We start from the raw sequence: 26,274 nt of genomic DNA, 5'->3' as shown, positions 1-26,274 counted from the left end.
GTCATCATTATCAATAAAAGCGACAGAAGTTGCACCAATGGCAGCAGTTTCGTCATGGTCATACGTAGCAATAATGTGGTGTGGAGAAGTTTTGATTTCATTCGCTCAAAACCTGACCATGGTTAATGCGGATTGTTTTATACATATTTAAAACAACAGATACCGTGGTGTGGAGGGCATCTTGAGTGGAACTCCCAAAAAACTCCCTCTAAAATATTCTCTAAAAAATCCACCATTAGGGCTCTGTCTAATAGCCCCTCAAAAATATTTTTAAAAAAAATTGAAGATCTGACAGCCTTCCAAAAATATTCTTAAAACAATTCACGATTGTGGATCTATCCATTATAAAATCCACAATTGTGGACGTAATAGTCCCTCAAAAAATAGTCTTTTAAAATTTCCACGATTATGATAGTCCCTCAAAAAATATTCATTAAAAATCCACGATTATGATAGTCCCTCAAAAAATATTCTTTAAAAATTCCCACGATTATGACAGTAGCTCAAAAATATTCTTTAAAAAATCCACGATTATGATAGTCCCTCAAAAAATATTCTTTAAAAAATTCACGATTATGATAGTTCCTCAAAAAAATTCTTTAAAAAATCCACGTTTATGATAGTCTCTAAAATAAATATTCTTTAAAAAATCTACGATTATGATAGACCCTCAAAAATATTCTTTAAAAAATCCATGATTACGATAGGTCCACAAAAGTATTCTTTAAAAATCCACGATTATGATAGTCCCTCAAAAAATATTCTTTAAAAAATCCTCGATTATGATGAAAATCCCCCAAAAATATTCTTTAAAAAATCCACGATTATGATAGTCCCTCAAAAATATTCTTTAAATAATCCACGATTATGGTAGACCCTCAAAAAATATTCTTTAAAAATTCCCACGATTATGACAGTAGCTCAAAAATATTCTTTAAAAAATCCACGATTATGACAGTCCCTCAAAAATATTCTTTAAAAAAATTACGATTATGATAGTCCCTCAAAAAATATTCTTTAAAAAATCCACGATTACGATAGTCTCTGGAAAAGTATTCTTTAAAATATCCACGATTATGATAGTCTCTGGAAAAATATTCTTTAAAAAATCCACGATTATGATTGTCCCTGAAAAATATTCTTTAAAAAATCCATGATTATGGTAATCCCTCAAAAAAAATTCTTTAAAAAATCCACGATTATGATAGTCCCTCAAAAAATATTCTTTAAAAAATCCACGATTATGATAGTCCCTCAAAAAATATTCTTTAAAAAATCCACGATTATGATAGTCCCTCAAAAAATATTCTTTAAAAAATCCACGATTATGATAGTCCCTCAAAAAATATTCTTTAAAAAATCCACGATTATGATAGTCCCTCAAAAAATATTCTTTAAAAAATCCACGATTATGATAGTCCCTCAAAAAATATTCTTTAAAAAATCCACGATTATGATTGTCCCTGAAAAATATTCTTTAAAAAATCCATGATTATGGTAATCCCTCAAAAAATATTCTTTAAAAAATCCTTGATTATGACAGACCTTCAAAAAATATTCTTTAAAAAATCCATGATTATGATAGTTCCTCAAAAATATTCTTTAAAAAAGCCATGATTATGATAGTCGCTCAAAAATGTTCTTTAAAAATCCACGATTTTCATAGTCGCTCAAAAATATTCTTTAAAAATTCCACGATTATGATAGTCCCTCAAAAAATATTCTTTAAAAAATCCCTCAAAAAATATTCTTTAAAAAACCCACCATTATGTTATTCCTTCAAAAAATATTCTTTAAAAATTGACGATTATGATAGTCCTTCAAAAAATATTCTTTAAAAATCCACGATTATGATAGTCTCTCAAAAATATTCTTTAAAAAATTAACAATTATGAGAGTCGCTCAAAACATTTTCCTTAAAAAATCCACGATTATGATGGTCCATCAAAAAATATTCTTTTAAAATCCACGATTATGATAGTCTCTCAAAAAATATTCTTTAACAAATTAACAATTATGAGAGTCGCTCAAAACATTTTCCTTAAAAAATCCACGATTATGATAGTCCATCAAAAAATATTCTTTAAAAAATCCACGATTATGATAGTTCCTCAAAAAAAAAAAATTCTTTAAAAAAATCCACGATTACGATAGTCCCTCAAAAAATATTCTTTAAAAAATCCACGATTATGATAGTCTCTGGAAAAATATTATTTAAGAAATTCACGATTATGATAGTCCCTGAGAAAGTATTCTTTAAAAAATCCACGATTATGATAGTCTCTGGAAAAATATTCTTTAAAAAATCCACGATTATGATAGTCTCTGGAAAAATATTATTTAAAAAATTCACGATTATGATAGTCCCTGAGAAAGTATTCTTTAAAAAATCCACGATTATGATAGTCTCTGGAAAAATATTCTTTAAAAAATCCACGATTATGATAGTCCCTGAAAAAGTATTCTTTAAAAAATCCACGATTATGATAGTCTCTGGAAAAATATTATTTAAAAAATTCACGATTATGATAGTCCCTGAGAAAGTATTCTTTAAAAAATCCACGATTATGATAGTCTCTGGAAAAATATTATTTAAAAAATTCACGATTATGATAGTCTCTGGAAAAATATTATTTAAAAAATTCACGATTATGATAGTCCCTGAGAAAGCATTCTTTAAAAAATCCACGATTATGATAGTCTCTGGAAAAATATTCTTTAAAAAATCCACGATTATGATAGTCCCTGAAAAAGTATTCTTTAAAAAATCCACGATTATGATAGTCTCTGGAAAATATTCTTTAAAAAATCCACGATTATGATAGTCCCTCAAAAAACATTCTCTAAAAATCCATGATTATGATAGTCCCTCAAAAAACATTCCCTAAAAATCCAAGATTATGATAGTCCCTCAAACAATATTCTTTAAAAAATCCACAATTAAGATACTCCCTCAAAAAATATTCTTTAAAAAAATCCACGATTATGATAGTCCCTCAAAAAATATTCTTTAAAAAATCCACGATTATGATAGTCCCTCAAAAATATTCTTTAAAAAATCCACGATTATGATAGTCCCTCAAAATATATTCTTTTAAATATCCTCGATTATGATAGTCCCTCAAAATATATTCTTTTAAATAATGATAGTTCCTCAGAAAATATTCATTAAAAACGCCACGGTTATGGTAGTCCCTAAAAAAATATTCTTTAAAGAATTACCTTATGAAAGTCCCTCAAAAAATATTAAAAAATTCACGATTATGATACTCTCAACAAATATTCTTTAAAAATCAACGATTATGATAGTCCCTCAAAAAATATTCCTTAAAAATCCACGATTATGATAGTCCCTTAAATAAAATTCTTTAAAAAGTCCACGATTATGATAGTCCCTCAAAAAATATTCTTTAAAAAAGTCCACGATTATAATAGTCCCTAAAAAATATTCTTTAAAAAATCCACTATTATGATAGTCCCTCAAAAAATTTCTTTCAAAATCCACGATTATAATAGTCCCTCAAAAATTTCTTTCAAAATCCACGATTGCGGCTCTTAGAGTCCCTCAAAAATATTCTTTAAAAATCAAATATATCTGCTTTGATAGTCACTAAGAGTTTCTTAAACCACGGTACATAAATCACAGATGCTGTTTAATATATCTGTCAGTTTTTTTTTCAAACATAAAATAATTATACATTTTTAAAACACAATCAATTTATGCCTATAAAGGATGTAATATAAAATGAGTTTTTGGTTGTTGTTGTTTGTACATACATCAGCATTATCCATTGTTTCCTGTTTCACGTGGTGCAAGTTCACCATTCACCCAAACACCCACTCAATTAACTTACTCTTTAAGAGTTACTCGGTTGGCTCACTACGATTCAAGTGTTTTCTGATATGTTTTGTCACGAGTCTGTGTCAGTCCCTGCGTTCCTTCGTCAGTCTGTGGTAGTTCAATATTTATGACTATCGTAAAAAAATGGTTATGCTTTTTTATGTGGCAATTGAAGGAGTTATAAAGATTCACAATTTAATGGATTGAAGATGAAAAAGATATCAGCTTCCAGTGGCAATGTGGTTGGTGGTGGCAAGCTCAAGCACAGGAAAGGATTGTAAAAACATACGGATATAAACAATGAATAACAACAATAATAATAACTATTGTATTTGTTGTTGTAACAGCTTGAAATCAAAATATTGGTAATAAAATATCTCTGTCGTTTTGCTCTGCATAATCATAAAATAAGAAGAAATTGCTTTCAATCGAAAGCTCGGAAATTGTAGGTTATAAATCATAATGGAGGTGTAATTACTGCTACAGATGTTGCTGGTAGACGTTTAGAGAATTTAGATGATTTTCTTAATAATAAATTTAAGTTTTTGTATTTGGAGCTAATCGCAAGAAATATATTTTTGTTAAAAGACGGAACATATTTATCAATTAGGGGAAGAAATAAAAAAGCCGGAATTTAAAAAATATTCCAAAAATATTCTTTAAGAAATCCTCGATTGTGGCTTCCTAAAAATATTCTTTAAGAAATCCACGATTGTGGCTTCCTAAAAATATTCTTTAAGAAATCCACGATTGTGGCTTCCTAAAAATATTCTTTAAGAAATCCACGATTGTGGCTTCCTAAAAATATTCTTTAAGAAATCCACGATTGTGGCTTCCTAAAAATATTCTTTAAGAAATCCACGATTGTGGCTTCCTAAAAATATTCTTTAAGAAATCCACGATTGTGGCTTCCTAAAAATATTCTTTAAGAAATCCACGATTGTGGCTTCCTAAAAATATTCTTTAAGAAATCCACGATTGTGGCTTCCTAAAAATATTCTTTAAGAAATCCACGATTGTCGCACCCTACAAAATATTACTCTCGCAGTGGTGATGCCGCGGAAAATCAATTCTAATATTCGAGTATCAGTAGGTTTGGGCAGTTATCTGATTGACTGAGTTCTGCTCAACTCAAAAGGTTTCTCACCATGCTGTAAGCTGAAGTTGTTATTTAGCTTTGCTTCCTGCATCGACACTTTCAATATGTTTTTCCGTCTCATAAACACCACTATTTCTATGATATGGACATTTCTTTGATTGCCGAATCACATGTAGAGAAGTTGTACATGGCAGAAAATACTATGGAAATTTAAGCCAACATTACGCTGAAATGTTTTTGTCGCTGAACTGTAGTGCTATTCTCTAGCTCATTTTTTGTGTTACCGACAAAAATCGGTAACATTAAAACGCAAAATTATGAATGGAAAGTTTAGATAAAAGTTGGCATCACTGTTGATATCGTCGGTAGAACTTTGTATAGGAAAAGTCATCTCCGGTGAACTTTTCTATAGGAAAAGTCATCTCCGGTCAACTTTTGTATAGGAAAAGTCATCTCCGGCGACCTTTTGTATAGGAAAAGTCATCTCCGGTGAACTTTTGTATTGGAAAAGTCATCTCCGGTGAGCTTTTGTATAGGAAAAGTCATCTCCGGTGAACTTTCGTATAGGAAAATTCATCTCCGGTGAACTTTTGTGTAGGAAAAGTCATCTTCGGTGAACTTTTGTATGGGAAAAGTCATCTCCGGTGAACTTTTGTATAGGAAAAGTCATCTCCGGTGAACTTTCGTATAGGAAAAATCATCTCCGCTGAACTTTTGTATAGGAGAAGTCATCTCCGTTGAACTTTTTCATAGGAAAAGTCATCTCCGGTGAACTTTTGTATATGAGAAGTAATCTCCGGTGAACTTTTGTATAGGAAAAGTCATCTCCGGTAAACTTTTGTGTAGGAAAAGTCATCTCCGGTGAACTTTTGTATAGGAAAAGTCATCTCCGGTGAACTTTTGTATAGGAAAAGTCATCTCCGGTGAACTTTTGTATAGGAAAAGTCATCTTCGGTGAACTTTTGTATAGGAAAAGTCATCTCCGGTGAACTTTTTATAGGAAATGGCATCTCCGGTGAACTTTTGTACAGGAAAAGTCATCTCCGGCAAACTTTTGTGTAGGAAAAGTCATCTCCGGTGAACTTTTGTATAGGGAAAGTCATCTCCGGTGAACTTTTGTATAGGAAAAGTCATCTCCGGTGAACTTTTATATAGGAAAAGTCATCTCCGGTGAACTTTTGTATAGGAAAAGTCATTTTCGGTGAACTTTTGTATAGGAAATGACATCTCCGGTGAACTTTTGTATAGGAAAAGTCATCTCCGGTGAACTTTTGTATAGGAAAAGTAATCTCCGGTGAACTTTTGTATAGGAAAAGTAATCTCCGGTGAACTTTTGTATAGGAAAAGTCATCTCCGGTGAACTTTTGTATAAGAAAAGTCATCTCCGGTGAACTTTTGTATAGGAAAATCATCTCCGGTGAACTTTTGTATAGGAAAAGTCATCTCCGGTGAACTTTTCTATACGAATAGTCATCTCCGGTGAAATTTTGTATAGGAGAAGGCATCTCCGGTGAACTTTTGTATAGGAAAAGTCATCTCCGGTGAACTTTTGTATAGGAAAAGTCATCTCCGGTGAACTTGTGTATAGGAAAAGTCATCTCCGGTGAACTTTTGTATAGGAAAAGTCATCTCCGGTGAACTTTTCTATAGGAAAAGTCATCTCCGGTGAACTTTTGTGTAGGAAAAGTCATCTCCGGTGAACATTTGTATAGGAAAATTCATCTCCGGTGAACTTTTGAATAGTAAAATCATCTCCGGTGAACTTTTGTATAGGAAAAGTCATCTCCGGTGAACCTTTGTATAGGAAAAGTCATCTCCGCTGAACTTTTGTATAGGAGAAGTCATCTCCGGTGGACTTTTCCATAGGAAAAGTCATATCCGGTGAACTTTTGTATATGAGAAGTCATCTCCGGTGAACTTTTGTATAGGAAAAGTCATCTCCGGTAAACTTTTGTGTAGGAAAAGTCATCTCCGGTGAACTTTTGTATAGGAAAAGTCATCTCCGGTGAACTTTTGTATAGGAAAAGTCATCTCCGGTGAACTTTTATATAGGAAAAGTCATCTCCGGTGAACTTTTGTATAGGAAAAGTCATCTTCGGTGAACTTTTGTATAGGAAAAGTCATCTCCGGTGAACTTTTTATAGGAAATGGCATCTCCGGTGAACTTTTGTATAGGGAAAGTTATCTCCGGTGACCATTTGTATAGAAAAAGTCATCTCCGGTGAACTTTTGTATAGGAAAAGTCATCTCCGGTGAACTTTTGTATAGGAAAAGGCATCTCCGGTGAACTTTCGTATAGGAGAAGTCATCTCCGGTGAACTATTGTGTAGGAAAAGTCATCTCCGGTGAACCTTTGTATAGGAAGAGTCATCTCCGGTGAACTTTTTTATAGGAAAAGTCATCTCAGGTGAACTTTTGTATAGGAAAAGTAATCTCCGCTGAACTTTTGTCTAGGAAAAGTCATCTCCGGTGAACTTTTCTATAGGAAAAGTAATCTCCGGTGAACTTTTCTATAGGAAAAGTAATCTCAGGTGAACTTTTGTATATGTGAGATGTTCAAGATCCCCATATAACGGTACAGGCCGATTTTAGTTTTTATCGAAATTTTCGGCCCAAATTGGATATAATTTGGCATTTAAGGTTTAAAGTGGTCAGAAAACTTCTTCATGAAAAATTGAGGAAATATGTTCACGTTTTGGAATAGCCCCAATGTAACGGTACCGCCCGATTTTAGGTACTTTGAATTTTTTTAGCTACATTTTTCCGACCAGATTAGCATATAGGATTCAAAGTGACCAGAAAGCTTCTCCACACAAAATTGTGGAAATAGGTTCAAGTTCTGGAATGGCCCCCATATCCCGACTTCAGGTATTTAGAAGTTTTCATCGACACTGTGGACATAGGTTCACGTTTTGTAATAGCCTTCATATAACGGTTTTAGCTTATTTCAGGCATTTTGAAGATGATATACCCTCCAGCATAATATAGAGGGTATAATTAAATTTGTTATTCCGTTTGTAACAGATTAAAATATTTGTTGGAGATTTGTCGGTATGGGTCCACGGCTTGAAATAGCCCCCACAGTCCACGCTTTGGTGTAGCTCCCATGGAACGGTACCTTGCAATTTTTGGTATTTGAAGGGTTGTGGCCTCAATATCCCACCGAACCGGTTGAAAAAATGGTAATTAGACTTCGTTGGGTGTATTCAACTTTTCACCTGAAAATTCTCTGTATAGGTCCACGTCTCCATATAGCCCCCATAGAACAGTACATCCCGATTTTCGGTATTTTGCAGGTTGTGCCCTCCATATTCGACCGACATGGCTGAAATTTGGTACTTAGACATCTTTGGAGGTATTAAACTTTCCATCTGAAATTTGTCGATATAAGTCAACGCTTTCATATAGCCCCCACAGAACGGTACCACCCGATTTTCGGGTTTTTGAAGGTTGTGGCATCGATCTCCCACCGAAATGGTTGAAATTTGGTATTTGGTCTTTCCACTGAAATTTTTTCTGTATAGGTCCACGCCTTCATAAAGCCCCCATAGAACGGTACCTCCCGATTTACGGTATCTTGAAGATTTTGGCCTCAATATCCCACCGAAAGAGCTGAATTTTGGTATTTAGACTTAGTTGGTGGTATTAAACTTTCCACATGCAATTTGTCGACACAGGTCCACGCCTTCATATAGCCCCCATGAAGTGTACCTCCAGATTTTCGGTGTTTTGAAGATTGTGGCCTCAATATCCCACCGAAAGGGCTAAAATTTGGCATTAAGTCCTTGTTGCAGGTATACAAATTTCTAACTGAAATTTGTCGGTATGGGTCCACGCCTTCATATAGCCCGATAGAACGGTACCTCCCGATTTTCGGTATTTTGTAGATTGTGGCCTTAATATCTCACCGAAATGGCTGAAATTTTGTATTTAGTCTTCGTTGGTTGTATAAAACTTTCCACCTAAAATTTGTCGTTATAGGTCCACGCCTCATATAGCCACCACAGAACGGAACCTGCCGATTTTCGGTATTTTGAAGATTGTGGCCTCAATATCCCACCGAAGGGGCTGAAATTTGATATTTAGACTTCGTTGGTGATAGTTAACTTTTCACCGGAAATTTGTCCGTATAGGTCCACGCCTTCATATTGACCCCATAGAACGAACCTCCCGATTTTCGGTTTTTTGAAGCTTGTGGGCCGGTTTCCAACCGAAATGGCTGAAATTTGGCATTAAGTCCTTGTTGCAGGTATACCTATTTCCAACTGAAATTTGTTGGTATATGTCCACGCCTTCATATAGCCCGATAGACGGTACCTCCCGATTTTCGGTATTTTGAAGGTTGTGGCCAAAATATCCCACCGAAATGGCTGAAATTTCCTACTTAGTCTTCTTTGAAGTTATGCCTCCATATAGTCCTCAAAGAACGGTTCGTCCCGATTTTCGGTATTTTTAAATTTGGTATTTTGTCTTCGTTTAGGGTATACAAATTTCCGCCTGAAATTCGTCGGTATAGGTCCACGCCTTCATATAGCCCCAATGGAACGGTACCAACCGGTTCTCTGTATTTTGAATGTTGTGGCGATTTTCGGTATTTTGAAGGTTGTGGCCAAAATATGCCACAGAAATGGCTGAAATTTCCTACTTGGTCTTATTTAGAGTTATGCAAATTTCCACTTGAAAGTTGTCGGTACAGATCCACGCCTTCATACAGCCCCCATAGAACGATACCTCCCGATTTTCGGTGTTTTAAAGGTTGTGGCCTCAATATCCTACCAAAATGTCAAAAATTTGGCATTTAGTGTTGAGGTTATAAAACTTTCCACTTGAAATTTGCCGGTAAGGACCACGCCTTCACGTAACCCCCATGGAACGGTACCTCCCGATTTTCGGTGTTTTTAAGATTGTGACCTCGGTATCCCCACCGAAATGGTTGAAATTTGGTATTTAGTGTTCGTTGGGGTATACAATTTTCCACCTGAAATTTGTCGGTATAGGTCCACTACTTCTTATAGCCCCCATAGAACGGTACCTTCCGATTTTCGGTATTTTGAAAGTTGTGGCCTCGATCTCCCACCGAAATGGCTGAAATTTGGCATTTAGTATATTTCTTGGTTAAGTCATTTCTGGCAAAGATATAGAGGAATGTCGAAACCAATTGGGAATTAGTTGGTACTTGTCCCTTTTTTGCCAGAATTGACTTATGCAAGAATGGTATGCTGCGAATGTGTATCCCTCTTAAAGCTTGATTTCTTAAATTTTTACAACAAATTGTGTAACATTTGTCAATATTGTGTAGCAATTTCAAACAAAAAAATCAAACAAAAAATACTACGTCAGCAAAAATCAAAATTAATTTTAAAAGCAATTTGTTCGATAACATAAAAATGTTGTTAATACGCAAGAGAAAAAAGAAACAAAATATTCAGAATGTTGCGTGGGTTGTTCTTAATCGACAAATAACAACACTGACACCGTCGACAAAGCACGACAATGATCCTCTTAACGGCATGACAATTGAAATTTGTTTAGACGTCGGTGGCGGAATTTTAAAATAGAAATAAAAAAAATATAAGAAAAAAAATAACATTTCCTCCAATGCATCATTTGCAGAGTTGGCCATCTGTGACGTTTTTCTCATACATATCTCATGCTTGAGGGAAATCATAATCAATACAGTGGAAGCACTCTTTTGTAGACAGAAAATTATTGCCATCATTTTTTTAAGAAGTTTCCCTTTTTCGTGGACCATGCTAATGTAAATCAAGATGCACTCATTAATATATGATAGATGACTCTCTTGTCCCATCGGGTATGTTTGTGAGATCATGTGTATGTGTAAGACTTGTGCCATACAATGAACATTTTCTTGAAAATATTTTGAGCTTATGGATAAGAAGGGACAAAGGGAGCTCCTTCATACCCGTTCTCTCCTAAAAGCTAAAATATTTGCAGTGTCTGGCACAAGAGTAATCAAAAAATTCCCAAAAAATTTCTCTTTGTGTATTTTCGGAAATCAAAATATTTTATTTTATTATTTTTAATTTTTGTCATTTTTTGTGTTATTTTTCGAGAGATTTAAATTTTAATATTTCGTTATTTTTTGTGACATTGTTTGTTGCAGCTTGTATCCCCGTTTCACCACTAATTTCAACGAGATACTATATTCTGGTTCCGTCCTATGTTTGCTAAAAGATGAACAGTTTACCTCAAGAAACTTCAACGAAGACACAAATTGCAGAAGTTTAAAGTTACAAATTCAAACAAATTCAAATTACAACTCAAGTGGTAAGTCAAACAACATCATTTGCAACGCTCTCAACACTAATTCCCATCCTCTTTTCTCTTCTTCTCTTCATCTATTCCTTTCTTGCAATTACACAGCCAAACAAATTATTTGTTAAAGTTTTTAGTATTAAAATTTTGAGGAAAATTACAAACTTATTACTCATCTAGCTATAATAGATCCAGAGGGTCAATTCGAACACACACACAAATAAATTCATATTAAATTTATCAAACACCCACCACACCGAAAACACACACACACTCACACGCACACAAAATGGGCAAAGATTATTACAAAACATTGGGCATACCGAAAACTGCCACCGATGAAGAAATCAAAAAAGCCTACAGGAAATTAGCGTTACGCTATCATCCGGATAAAAATAAAGCAGCAAACGCAGAAGAAAAGTTCAAAGAGGTCGCTGAAGCCTATGAGGTTCTGTCGGATAAGAGCAAACGTGAGGTTTATGATAAATATGGTGAAGATGGTCTGAAATCTGGTGGTAAGTATTACCAAAAATAATAATAATAGTTTATAATAAAGAAGATTACATTTTTGATCCATTATCCATTTTTTAATAATTATCTAATACTTAAAATTTATCCACCAAGATGGTTATTTTATCCAAAAATTTCGATAATTTAATAGTTAATAGTTTGTCTAACAACAAGGATATTTTTTCTACCAACGTCGGTAGGTTATTTAACACTGTGGAGAGTTTATCTAATGACGTGGACAGCTTATTTATCAACGTGGACATTTTATCTAACAACGTCGATATACTAAGTGGATAGTTTATCTACCACCGTGGATACTTTATCTAACGATGTGGATAGCTTATTTACAACGTGGATAGTTTATCTATCACTGTGGTTGGTTTATCTACCATCGTGGATAGTTTATATACAACCGTGGATAGTTTATATACCACCGTGGATAGTTTATCTAGCACCGTGTTTATTTATCCACCACTTTATTTATCGATGGATAGCTTACCTACAACGTGGATAGTTTATCTACCACCGTGGATTCTTTATATACCGACGTGGATACTTTATCTACTGACATGGATAGTTTATCTACCACCGTGGATATTTTAGCTACCGATGTGGATAGCTTATCTACAACGTGGATAGTTTATCTACCACCGTGGATACTTTATCTAGGTGGATAGCATACATACAACGTGAATACATTATCTACTGAGGTGGATAGCGTACCTACAACGTGGATAGCTTACCTACAACGTGGATAGTTTATCTACCAGCATGGATACATTATATACCGACGTAGATAGCTTATCTGCGATGTGGATACCAACGTGGACAGCTTATCTACTACGTGGATAGCTTATCTACTGATGAGGATAGCTTACCTACAAGGTGAATAGTTTATCTACCAACATTGATACTTTATCTACCGACGAGGATGGTTTGTCTACCAACGTGGGTTGTTTATCTACCGACGTGGATAGCTTATCTACGACGTGGATAGTTTATCTACAACCGTGGATACTTTAGCTACCGATGTGGATAGCTTATCTACAACGTGTATAGTTTATCTACCCCGTGTATAGTTTATCTACCACCGAGGATACTTTATCTTCCGAAGTGGATAGCTTACCTAAAACGTGGATAGATTATCTACCAGCATGAATACTTTATCTACCGACGTGGATGGTTTGCCTATAAACGTGGGTAGTTTTTCTATCACCGTGGATACTTTATCTACCGATATGGATTCTTTATGTACCACCGTGGATACTTTAGCTACCGATGTTGATATCTTATCTACAACGTGGATAGTTTATCTACCACCGTGGATTGTTTACTACCACCGTGGATACTTTATATACCGAGGTGGATAGCTTACCTACAACGTGGATACTTTATCTACCGAAGTGGATAACTTACCTACAACGCGGAAAGTTTATCTACCACCGTGGATACTTTATCTACTGACGTGGATAGCTCATCTACGACGTGGATAGTTTATCAGCCAACGTGGATACTTTATCTACCGACGTGAATAGCTTATCTTCAACGTGCATATTTTATCTACCACCGTGGGTACTTTATCTACCGACGTGGATGGTTTGTGTACCAACGTGGGTAGTTTATTTATCACCGTGGATACTTTATGTACCGACATGGATAGTTTATGTACCACCATGGATACTTTAGGTACCGATGTGGATAACTTATCTACAACGTGGATACTTTATCTACCACTGTGGATACTGTAGCTACCGATGTGGATAGCTCACCTACAACGTGGATAGTTTATCTACCAACATGGATACTTTATCTACCGACGTGGATGGTTTGTCTAACAACGTGGGTGGATTATCTACCGACGTGGATAGTTTATCTACCACCGTGGACACCTTATCTACCGACGTGGGTACTTTATGTACCACCGTGGATACTTTAGCTACCGATGCAGATAGCTTATCTACTCCATGGATAGCTTATCTACCGATGTGGGTAGCTTATCTAAAACGTTGATAGTTTATCTACCACGGTGGATACTTTATCTACCGACATGGATAACTCATCTACGACGTGGATAGTTTATCTATCAACGTAAATACTTTACCTACCGACGTGAATAGCTTATCTTAAACGTGCATAGTTTATCTACCACCGTGGATACTTTATCTACCGACGTGGATAGCTTATCTACCACTGTGGATAGTTTATCTACCACCGTGGATACTTTATCTACCGAGGTGGATAGCTTACCTACAACGTGGATAGTTTTTCTACCAGCTTGGATACTTTATCTACCGACGTGGATAGCTTATCTGAAACCCCTGTATTAGTGGATATCGATGGAAAATATTACTACGTGGATAACCTTTTTCCCAGGCTCAACAGAACGGCATTGGGGCTTTAAACCCTGGAATTGTAACAAGTGGATAGTTTATCTACAACGTAGATAGTTTAATAACGTAGATAAATAACTTAACAGCGTGCATAACTTATCTACAATGTGGATAGTTTAGCCACTTTAGTGTCGAAAGCTTGGAAATTTTATCCTTCATGAATAAATTGTTAAACAATGTAGTTGACTGTGAACACAAATTTTGGGGCAGAGATAATTCCTTTTGGAGATGAAAGCCTTTGGTGAGTATATTAAGAATCCCAAAGGACAGATCCGCCGTGAGTCGAACTTCCGCGTTATGGCGTGATGAAGTTTTTGCTAGAGACACTGTAAGGCATCAGGAATTACCGATATGTCTTTGTTAACTGTTGTTTTAGCTTATCTTTGAGATGACATGTCTGCAGTCAAATCGAATAAGGATTATTTTCGTAGAGCACTTCGACCTTCTAACTGCATAACTTATCTACAATGTGGATAGTTTAGCCACTTTAGTGTCGAAAGCTTGGAAATTTTATCCTTCATGAATAAATTGTTAAACAATGTAGTTGACTGTGAACACAAATTTTGGGGCAGAGATAATTCCTTTTGGATATGAAAGCCTTTGGTGAGTATATTAAGAATCCCAAAGGACAGATCCGCCGTGAGTCGAACTTCCGCGTTATGGCGTGATGAAGTTTTTGCTAGAGACACTGTAAGGCATCAGGAATTACCGATATGTCTTTGTTAACTGTTGTTTTAGCTTATCTTTGAGATGACATGTCTGCAGTCAAATCGAATGAGGATTATTTTCGTAGAGCACTTCGACCTTCTAACTCGCTTCTTTCAATGTCCTTTTCATCCTTCATTGTAAGAATCGCTATAAAAGTACCACAAGACAAAATCGATTAGTTGTCAATGAGAGCCGTACCTAAAATTTTCTGGGCGACATCTTTGCAGAATATTTCGAAGCTGAAAAATGTCATCTTGTGGTACTTTTATAGCCGCTCTTTAAATAAAGGACGAAAAGGACATTGATGGAAGCCAGTTAGAAGGTCGAAGTGCTCTATGAAAATAATTCTCATTCGATTCGTCTGAAGACATGTCATCTCAAAAATAAGCTAAAGCAACAGTGAACGAAGATATAACGCTAATTCCTGACGGCTTACAGCGTCTCTAGCAAAAACTTCACGCCATAACGCGGAAGTTCGACTCACGGCGGATCTGTCCTTCGGGGTTTTTAATATACTCACCAAGGCCTTTCTTCCCCAAAAGGAATTTTCCGTGCCCCAGACTTTCACCTCCATTTTGTTGCACAGTGTAATTTATTCGTTTAAAATTATTACAAAAGTTAAAGCCTCGTTTTTCTCTTTTTATTCTTTCCCTCTCTTACAGGCAGAAGCAATGGCACAAGTTCGAATAATACATTTACATATCAGTTCCATGGTGATCCACGGGCTACATTTGCACAATTCTTCGGTTCCAGCAATCCATTCGCATCGTTCTTCGACATGGGTGATAATCTCTTCGATAAGAACGTTTTCGATTTGGATACAGAACATGATTTCTTCTCATCACCATTCGGTGGTTTGGGTTCACGTCATGGTCTCGGTGGTGCTTTTAGGTAAGTCGTAATGTGTTACAATGCCCTTGTAAATATCAGCTTTCCTTCCGTTTTTTGTGTGTGTGGTTTGCTTTAAATAATCCAGTGAAGACCCTCTTTCAGATCACATTCATTCAACGTTCATACCCCGTTCAAAAAGGAAAAACAACAAGATCCTCCGGTCGAACATGATCTCTATGTCACATTGGAAGAAATCTATCATGGCTGTGTAAAGAAAATGAAAATCTCAAGGCGTGTCCAACAGCCAGATGGTACATCAAAGAAGGAAGATAAATATGTTAGCATATCGATAAAACCAGGCTGGAAATCGGGAACAAAAGTCACGTTCCAAAAGGAGGGTGATCAGAGTCCGGGTAAAATACCATCGGATATTGTGTTCATAATTCGTGATAAACCGCATGCCATGTTTAAACGTGAGGGAAGCGATTTAAGATATACAGCCCGCCTTACATTGAAACAGGTGAGTGAAGATAGCAAAAACAATTGTCGAAGATGTTTTAGATAAGAATAAGGGCAAGGGAAAATGAAATGAGACGAAATGAATATCGAAAATAAATTTTCTAAATTCGTTGACGATTTTATTTATCAACATAGATGTTCGTATACAATGCCGAAAATTTACTACTTCTCGTTTATTACATTTTTTGTATTCTATACCCAAAACAAGAGTACCCCTATTTTTAGAAACTAAAAATGATATCATTTACAAGAAATCTATTCTCACAATAAATATTAACCCATTATGGCATTGGAGGCCATAAAGAGCGAACCACTTATTGTGATATGAACCCCATATCACTATTCACAAATCAATCATCACTGATTTGCAGTCCAATTTTGTTCTTCATCAGCAGTTTTTATGTTGCCCCGTCTCTCTCCTTCTCCCTGACCGTTTGTTTTGTGTCATTAGCCTTTAATAGAATAGCGAACGTTGAGCTGCGTTATAATGACACGATTTCCCATCAATAATGAAATTACGACAAACGAATAAATGACGACGAATGACTGTATGTCTAATAGACAGTCCGTTGTCTAATTCATTTCATTCGCCATTCATTTGCAGTGCGAATTGAATGCAAGCCAAAGCCAGCAGAGAGTTGGATGACAAATACAATCACAACAAACTAAATGTTGAAAAGTGTTGAAAATTCTCACAGTTTCTGGGGTTAAAAATCAGAAAAGATCACACACACACACCCTCAAATCACAAATTGTTAATTTAGTGAATAAATGGCTATTTACCACATTAGCCAATATAGGCAGCAGCAGTAGCAGCAACAAACATCAGCATCGTTAACAGTGACAACACCATCATCTAACTATAGCAAACAAGCTAGTAAGCTAGCGAACGAATCATCCATCCATCCGCTCATGCAGTCATTCATCCATTCATTAATTTGATCAATCATTTTAAAGGCAGTTTTGCCCAAAATTAATCAATGACACTTTTTGCCCAACTTTGTGTTTGGTTGTTGTTGTTTTTATTTTGAATGTTTGCTCTTTGATGCATGAAAATCATGAAAGGGTTGTTAAAATGGCAACCATGAATTTTTCCCACGGGGTTTCTATAAACACTTCCCTCAGCTTAGAAAGAAGAACCTTTTCTTTAAGAAAGAAGTAACCTTCCTTTCAGAATGAAGCACACTGTCTTTAAGAAGGGACCATGGAAGCAGCCTTTCTTTCAGAAAGGACTATAAAAGCAGCATTTCTGAAAGAAATGGAGTATATAAGCACCCTATTTTTCAGAAAAGTACTATAGAAGCAGCCTTTTCTTCAGAAAGGGACTATAGAAGCAGCCTTTCTTAAGGACAGAGGCTACAGAAGCACCCTATTTGTCAGAAAGGGATTATAGAAGCACCCTTTCTTTCAGAAAAGGGTTATAGAAGCATCCTTTCTTTCAGAAAGGGACTATACAAGCAACTTTTGTTTCTGGAAGGGACTAAAGAAGCAGCCTTTCGTTCAGAAACGGACCATAGAAGCAGATTTTCTTTCAGACAGAGACTATAGCAGCACAATTTCTTTCAGAAAGGGAATATAGAAGCACCTTTTTTTTCAGAAAGGGACTATAGAAGCTGCCTTTCTTTCAGACAGAGACTATAGCAGCACCCTTTCTTTCAGAAAGGGACTATAGAAGCAACCTTTCTTTCAGGTGGGACTATAGAAAAAGTCTTTCTTTCAGAAAGAGTATATAGAAGCAGCTTTTCTTTCAGAAAGGGACTACAGAATCGGTCTTTCTTTCAGAAAGGGACTGTAGACGCACCTTTCTTCAGCTTCTTCACTTTTTCATTTAGAAAGGGACTATAAAAGCAGCCTTTTCAGAAAGGGACTATAGAAGCAACTTTCGTTTCTGGAAAGGACTATAGAAGCAAATTTTGATCCTGGAAGTGACTATAGAAGCAACTTTTGTTTCTGGAAGTGACCATAGAAGCAGCCTTTCGTTCAGAAAGGGACCATAGAAACAGGTTTTCTTTCAGACAGAGACTATAGCGGCACCATTTCTTTCAGAAAGGGACTAAAGAAGAACCCTTTCTTTCAGAAAGGGACTATAGAAGCACCCTTTCTTTCAGAAAGGGAGTATGGAAGCACCCTTTCTTTCAGACAGAGACTATAGCAGCACCCTTTCTTTCAGAAAGGGACTATAGAAGCACCCTTTCTTTCAGAAAGGGAGTATGGAAGCACCCTTTCTTTCAGACAGAGACTATAGCAGCACCCTTTCTTTCAGAAAGGGACTATAGAAGCACCCTTTCTTTCTGAAAGGATTTAAGAAGCACCCTTCTTTCAGAAAGGGACTATAGAAGCACCCTTTCTTTCAGAAAGAGACTGTAGAAGCACCCTTTCTTTCTGAAAGGACTACAGAGGTACCTCTTCTTTCGGAATGGGAATATAGAAGCAGCCTTTCATTCAGAATGGGACTATAGAATCAGTCTTTCTTTCAGAAAGGGACTGTAGAAGCGGCCTTTCTTTCAGAAGCAAACATTAGAAGCACCCTTTCTTTCAGAAAGAGAAAAGAGAAGCAGCCTTTCTTACAGAAAGGGAATGTAGAAACACCCTTTCTTTTAGAAAGGGACTATAGAAGCGGCCTTTCTTTCAGAAAGGGACTATAAAAGCGGCCTTTCTTTCAGAAAGGGACTATAGAAGCGGTCTTTCTTTTAGAAAGGGACTATAGAAGCGGCCTTTCTTTCAGAAAGGGAATGTAGAAGCAACCTTTCTTTCAGATGGGACTATAGAAATAGCCTTTCTTTCAGAAAGGGACTACAGAATCGGTCTTTCTTTCAGAAAGGGTATATAGAAGCAGCCTTTCTTTCAGAAAGGGACTATAAAAGCGGCCTTTCTTTCAGAAAGGGAATATAGAAGAGGCCTTTCTTTCAGAAAGGGACTGTAGAAGCACCCTTTCTTTCAGAAAGAGAAAATAGAAGCAGCCTTTCTTTCAGAAAGGGAATGTAGAAGCAACCTTTCTTTCAGATGGGACTATAGAAATAGCCTTTCTTTCAGAAAGGGACTACAGGACCATAGAAGCACCCTTTCTTTCAGAAAGGGAATGTAGAAGCAACCTTTCTTTCAGATGGGACTATAGAAATAGCCTTTCTTTCAGAAAGGGACTACAGAATCGGTCTTTCTTTCAGAAAGGGTATATAGAAGCAGCCTTTCTTTCAGAAAGGGACTATAGAAGCGGCCTTTCTTTCAGAAAGGGTATATAGGAGAGGCCTTTCCTTCAGAAAGGGACTGTAGAAGCACCCTTTCTTTCAGAAAGAGAAAATAGAAGCAGCCTTTCTTTCAGAAAGGGAATGTAGAAGCAACCTTTCTTTCAGATGGGACTATAGAAATAGCCTTTCTTTTAGAAAGGGACTATAGAAGCGGCCTTTCTTTCAGAAAGGGAATATAGAAACAGCTTTTCTTTCAGAAAGGGACTATAGAAGCACCCCTTCTTTCAGAAATGGACTATAGAATCACCCTTTCTTTCAGAAAGGGAATATGGAAGCAGCCTGTCTTCTATCAGAAAAGGACTATAGAAGTACCCTTTCTTACAGAAAGGGATTATAGAAGAAGCCGTTTATTTCAAACAGGGACTATAGAAGCACGCTTTCATTCAGAAAGGGACTATAGAAGCGCCCTTTCCTGCAGAAAGGGAATATGGAAGCAGCCTTTCTTCTATCAGAAAAGGACTATAGAAGTACCCTTTCTTACAGAAAGGGATTATAGAAGAAGCCGTTTATTTCAGAAAGGGACTATAGAAGCACGCTTTCATTCAGAAAGGGATAAAAGAAGCACCCTTTATTTCAGAAAGGGACTATAGAAGCAGCCTTTTTTCATAAAGGGAATGTAGAAACAGCCTTTCTTTCAGATAGGGACTATAGAAACAGCCATTCTTTGAGAAAGGGAATATAGAAGCAGCCTTTCTTTCAGATAGGGACTATAGAAACAGCATTTATTTCAGAAAGGGTCTATAGAAGCAGCCATTTTATCATTAAAACTCGACTAGTGAAAGCCTTCAAAAATGCTTAAAAAATCAACGAGTTAAAGCCTTCAAAAATTCTTGAAAAGTGGACTAGTTAAGGTGTTCAAAAATTATTTAAAAAATCACGAGTTAGGGCCTTGAAAATTGTTTAAAAATTCACGGGTTAAGGCTTTAAAGAATTCTTTAACACTCCTCATGTTTAGGCCATGAAAATTCTTCAAGAATCCACGTGTTAAGGCCTCGAAAATTCTTTAAAAATCCACGAGTTAAGGCTTTGACGAATTCTTTAAAAATCCCCGAGTTTAGGTCTTGAAAAAAATCTTTAAAAATACTTATTTTAAGGCCTTGAACAATCCTTAAAAATCCTCGAGTTGAGGCCTTGAAAAATTCTTTAAAAATTCACGAGCTATGGCCTCAAAAATTCTTTAAAAATCGTGGAGTTATTGCCTTGAAACATCCTTTAAAAATCCTAGACTTAAGGCCTTGATAAATTCTTTAAAAATACTTGAGTTAAGAACTTTGTAAATTCTTTAAAAATCCACGGGGTAAGGCCTTGAAAAATTCTTTAAAAATCCACGGGGTAAGGACTTGAAAAATTCTTTAAAAATCCACGGGGTAAGGCCTTGAAAAATTATTAAAAAATCCACGATTTAAGTCCATGAAAAACTCTTTAAAAAGGCAGGAGCTAAGGCTTTGAAATTTTTTTTTTAAATCCATGAGTTAAGGTCTTGAAAAAAATCTTTAAAAATTCACGAGCTATGGCCTTGAAAAATTCTTTAAAAATGCACGAGTTAAGGCTTTGACAAATTCTTTAAAAAAATTCTTTAAAAATCCTCATGTTAAGGCCTTGAAAAATCCTTAAAAATCCTCGGGTTAAGGCCTTGGAAAATTGTTCATGTTATGGCCTTGAAAAAATCTTTAAAAATTCTCATGTTAAGACCTTGAAAAATTCTTTAAGAATCCACGAGTTAAGGCTTCGAATATTTTTTAAAAATCATGGTGTTAAGGCGTTGACAAATACTTTAAAAATCCACGAGTTAAGGCTTTGAAAAATTCTTTAAAAATTCACGAGTTAAGGTCTTGAAAAGCTCTTTAATAATCCTCATGTTAAGGCCTTGAAAAATTCTTTAAAAATCCTCGAGTTTATGCCTTAAAAAGTGTTAAAAATATACGAGTTAAGGCCTTGAAAAAATTCGTTAAAAATCCTCATCTTAAGGCCTTGAAAAATTTATTAAAAATCCACGATTTTAGGTCTTGAAAAATGTTTAAAATTCCTCGTGTTAAGACCTTTGTAAATCCGTTAAAAATCTATGAGTTAGGGCCTTAAAAATTCACGAGTTAAGCTTTGACAAATTCTTGAAAAATCCACGAGTTAAGGCCTTGAAAAAGTCTTCAAAAATATACGAGTTAAGGCCTTGAAAAAATTCTTTAAAAATCCTCATCTGAAGGCTTTGAAAAATTCATTAAAAATCCACGATTTAAGGTTTTGAAATTTTTTTAAAAATCCACAAGTTAAGGTCTTGAAAAAATCTTTAAAAATGTTCATGTTAAGGCCTCGATTTTTTTAAATGCACGAGCTATGGCCTTGAAAATTCTTTAAAATTCCTCGAGTTAAGACCTTAGTAAATTCTTTAAAAATCCACGAGTTAAGTTAAGCCTTGAAAATATCTTTAAAAATGCACGAGCTAAGGCCTAGAAAATTCTTTAAAATACCTCGAGTTAAGACCTTTGTAAGTCCGTTAAAAATCCACGAGTTAAGGTCTTAAAAATTCTTTAAATATGCACGAGTTAAGGCTTTGACAAATTCTTTAAAAATCCACGAGCTAAGGCCTTGAAAAAGTCTCCAAAAATTTACGAGTTAAGGCATTGAAAAATTCTTTAAAAATCTACGAGTTAAGGCTTTGAAAAGTTCTTTAAAAATCTACGAGTTAAGGTCTTGAAAATTTTTTAAAAATCTACCAGTTAAGGTCTTAAAAAATATTTAAAAATTCTCATGTTAAGCCCTTGAAAAATTCTCCAAGATTTTACGAGTTAAGGCCTCGAAAATTCTTTAAAAATCCTAGAGAAAAGGACTTGAAAAAATCTTTAAAAATACTCATGTTAAGGCCTTAAAAAATTCTTCAACAATCCACGAGTTAAGGCATTAAAAAATCTTTAAAAATCCTCGAGTTAAGGCCTTGAAAAATTACTTAAAAACCCACGATTTAAAGTTTTGAAAATTTTTTGATAAATGTACGAGTTTAGGGGCCATTATTATATGTGTTCTTTTACTATCTGTAGTGCGATTCTGTAACTCCTTAACGACAGAATTAACGACGAATGACGGTAGTTAACGATAATTTTCGGTAAGTGCTATTCTGTATACCAATTTAACGATTTTTGTCGGTAAATTTTGTCGTTAATTACCGAAAATTATTGTTAAGTTAACAACCAAAAAAAAAAAAAATAGTTGTTAAGTCTTAACGACAGTACATTATTGCAATATTTTGCTGAATTCTCTTAACAACGGCGTTTTATATGAACATATGCTGTGTCAATAAAGACGGCACACAAGGTAAATTCCGCCTTATTGAGGAAAATCTTCTTAAGGCATTTACATAAGGGTTAACTATGTAGAATAACAGGGGGAAGCTTCGCACTGTTGTGCTTTCGGCGGCGCCGATTTTATTGAAGCTGCATAAAGATCACCAAAGAGAAAGTTGTAGATCTTCGATTAACTCATAACTTTCTTGTAGCATCAATTAAATCGGCGCTGACAAAAGCGCAACAGTGGCGAAGGTGCCCCATGCTACCCTTTCCTTTTTATTAAAGAGGAAAACCGTTAGCTAAATCTTCAAAAGAACTCAAGGCCTATACCAATGCCATTAACACTATTTTTCTACGAGGCCAAAACGTGTATGGTGTTCCTACAACCTACTTTGTTCTGTGGTAATATTATAGATTTAAACTCAGCATCACTAATAATAAGAATGCTAAAAATGTCGTATTTGTTCGGATTTCCGAACTTTTTATACACTACGCTATGAGAAATTCCATTTGATGTGGGCGTGAATTGAATATGTGAATATATAAACTCAAATGACGGTAACGTGGATCCACGTACATAATTGCAGGGGTTTAAGTCATGTAAAATTAAAAGCTAAATATTCATATGGCAAAAATAACTCTTCGTTTTATTGCGGTGTTAAAAATTTATTTATCTGTACATTCATAAAAATACAATTAACTTCAAAGTGACCTTTTGACCAATGATTCTGATTACACTGTCCTGCTCACTTCAAACTCATAATGCCTTGCCGAGCTAATACGTGGATGCGAATGACACGTTTATTCATATCCTGGAATAAAACCACGAAAATCTATGAGATTTATTTACTTCCTAGAAGTTCATACATACATACATACACACTTGACGGTTTAGAAGTTGAAAGTAGACTTGTGTTACGCATTGTTGGAATACTTATGTTAGGCGCATTTCTTCAAAAAGTGGACCTTTCTTCCTCCCTTACGCGTTTTTTGCCTGTATTTGCGAAGAAACAATATTTTTAATTAAAAAAAAAACAATAATAAATACCAAAATATAATATTTGACAATTTGTCTTTCCATCAATATTCGTCGGTATGTGCTAACGATTTCTACAATCGTTAACACAAAGTTACAGAATAGCACATTCGTTAACTCAACCGAATATTTTTGTTAACTACCGATGTCGGTTCGTTATTAAAAAAAGTTACAGAATCGCACTACTGATGGATTTGAAACACACAAAATAAACTAATTTGGAGGCATTAAAAATATAATATTTACATTGAAAAAATTTAAAAATATAATTTTTACATTGATTGTGCAATGCCAAGAAACTCCTCCTTGAAATTTAATCGTCGTTTTTAACTTTAAGTTAACCGGAACGCTTTAAATATGTTGGTAAATCCAAACTATAACAAAAGGAAACTTATAATAATGGGTGTAGGACATTTAAATATTTTTTTTTATCTTGAAAAAAAATCTTTAAAAATCATTTCGTCTATAAGGAATCCTTTCCGCTCGTCTATAAAGACTTTCCCATCAGGGAGTAGGGAAATTAGCTACTGTCCAACGAATTTTCATTCAAATATCAATTCCTTCATAACCCTTTATGATGGACGCATTAAGGTATATGTGTGTATGTATTTAAAAATTTTCAAATGTTTTTTTTTTATGGTCAACCAATCAAAGTTGTTTTTATTTGTTTCTGTGTGTGTGAATATTTATATTGATGCTGAGTTTGGAGTTGATGATGGAGTTTATTTTAGTGTCCATAAACCATGCCATATAGAGCCACTTAAACTAAACACATTCAACACACATTGGAGATAGATAGAACATCATCAGTATGTGTGTGTGTGTGAGTTTGTTAGCCTGGTTGGAAAAAAGTGATTTGTTTGATGACCATTTTCCAAAACTCTACATTGGATTTTAGTGTCCAGGGAGACCAAACAACTTTACCCAACCAACCAACCAACTGAGAGTTTATCAAATAAATAGCTTCTGTGAATATATGTATGTGTGTATGTGTCAGTGAGTTCATGTGAAAAATTTCCCATCATTTTTATTTTCTGGTAGAGTTAAATTTGTTGTTGTTGTTATTTTATTTAGTATGTTTTGTTGCGTTTTTTGAGCTGGTAATGACATGAAGTATGTCGTGTCCACTTGACCATTTGAGATGACCAAACTGGACTGGACTGGTCTAAAACTGATATCAACATTTTGTTGTCAATCTTGACGTTGTTGTCACATCGATAAAATGCCTTTAACAATTTAAAACAGTTTTTGTTGTTATTGTACCGACATGTTTGATGAAGTTGGTTGAACTTGTTGTTGTTGTTGATGGTTTTGTTTTTCGCCCCAGCAAAATAAACCAATCAATTTTTGTTTGATTTTTAGGTTTAAGTTTTTCTTTTTGTTGTTATTCATCCTCATTTGTTGTCAGTACGGTCATGTGTGGCTGTTATGCTGTGACATTTACTGGGGTTCGTAGATATGTCCAGAAGAAGAAATAATGTTTCAAAATCCTACCCTTTAACAACGTGGTCGAACCACCAAAAAACTCACTAAATATAAACATGACTGACTGACAAGCGTCACAAAAAACCCATGTACAACAAACCCAGCAACATCCATTGTCAACCATGGAACCAATAAAGCAAAGCAACCAACCAATTTAGCTGGTCCCATCTATTGGTGGTGTTCATTATGGTGTCCAACCAACTGCAGGCATTTACCAACAAATATTTGATAAATACATATGAGTTTTAATTTACAGTGTGATCAAAGTACATCAGGGAAGCAGGTATGAAAATACGATGGGACAAACACTCAACAATATGTTGTCTATTTTCGCGGATTTAAAAATCCACGAATTAAGGCCTTGTACATTCTTTAAAATTTACGAGAAAAGGTACACAGAATCGCCTTTTTTTCCGAAAAGGTAAATAAAATCGCCTTTTTTTCCGAAAAGGTAAATAGAAGCACCATTTTTCAGAAAAGGTAAATAGAAGCACCATTTTTCAGAAAAGGTAAATAGAAGCACCCTTTTTCAGAAAAAGGTAAATAGAAGCACCATTTTTCAGAAAAGGTAAATAAAAGCACCCTTTCTTTCAGAAAAGATAAATAGAAGCACCCTTTCTTCCAGAAAGGGTACATAGAAACACCCTTTCTTTTAGAGACGGTACAAAGAAGCACCTTTTTTCAGAAAGGGTACACCCTTTCAGAAAGGGTACATAGAAGCACCTTTTTTTCAGAAAGGGTACACCCTTTCAGAAAGGGTACATAGAAGCACCCTTTCTTTTAGAAAGGGTACATAGAAGCACCTTTTTTTCAGAAAGGGTACACCCTTTCAGAAAGGGTACATAGAAGCACCCTTTCTTTCAGAAAGGGTACATAGAAGCACCTTTTTTTCAGAAAGGGTACACCCTTTCAGAAAGGGTACATAGAAGCACCTTTTTTTCTGAAAGGGTACACCCTTTCAGAAAGGGTACATAGAAGCACCCTCTCTTTCAGAAAGGGTACACAGAAGCAGCCTTTCTTTCAGAAAGGGGTACATAGAAGCACCCTTTCTTTTAG

The 26,274-nt window shown here is 35.3% G+C and overlaps 1 protein-coding gene across 8 annotated transcripts in view; it reads left to right on the top strand.

Moving 5' to 3' along the window:
• The window catches only part of LOC141394694 (dnaJ protein homolog 1), a 139,909-nt gene that overhangs the window by 73,337 nt on the left and 40,298 nt on the right, over positions 1–26,274 (top strand). For 4 of the 8 annotated variants that reach the window (XM_073969477.1, XM_073969476.1, XM_073969478.1 and 1 more), the window contains exons 4-7: positions 11,065–11,228; positions 11,325–11,731; positions 15,487–15,715; positions 15,818–16,175. In XM_073969477.1, coding sequence (XP_073825578.1) covers positions 11,506–11,731; positions 15,487–15,715; positions 15,818–16,175 — 813 coding nt within the window. In that variant the 5' untranslated portion in view covers positions 11,065–11,228; positions 11,325–11,505. Of the gene's footprint in view, positions 1–11,064; positions 11,229–11,324; positions 11,732–15,486; positions 15,716–15,805; positions 16,176–26,274 lie in introns of all 8 variants that reach the window. The other 4 variants (XM_073969472.1, XM_073969473.1, XM_073969474.1 and 1 more) reach the window with 1 other exon arrangement.

This window comes from Musca autumnalis, unplaced genomic scaffold, assembly GCF_047663935.1.
Source record: "Musca autumnalis isolate F117 unplaced genomic scaffold, ASM4766393v1 scaffold_2, whole genome shotgun sequence".
Lineage (NCBI taxonomy): Eukaryota > Metazoa > Arthropoda > Insecta > Diptera > Muscidae > Musca > Musca autumnalis.
The sequence above is the reverse complement of the archived record's forward strand: the minus strand, read 5'-3'. Positions and strand labels throughout refer to the sequence as shown.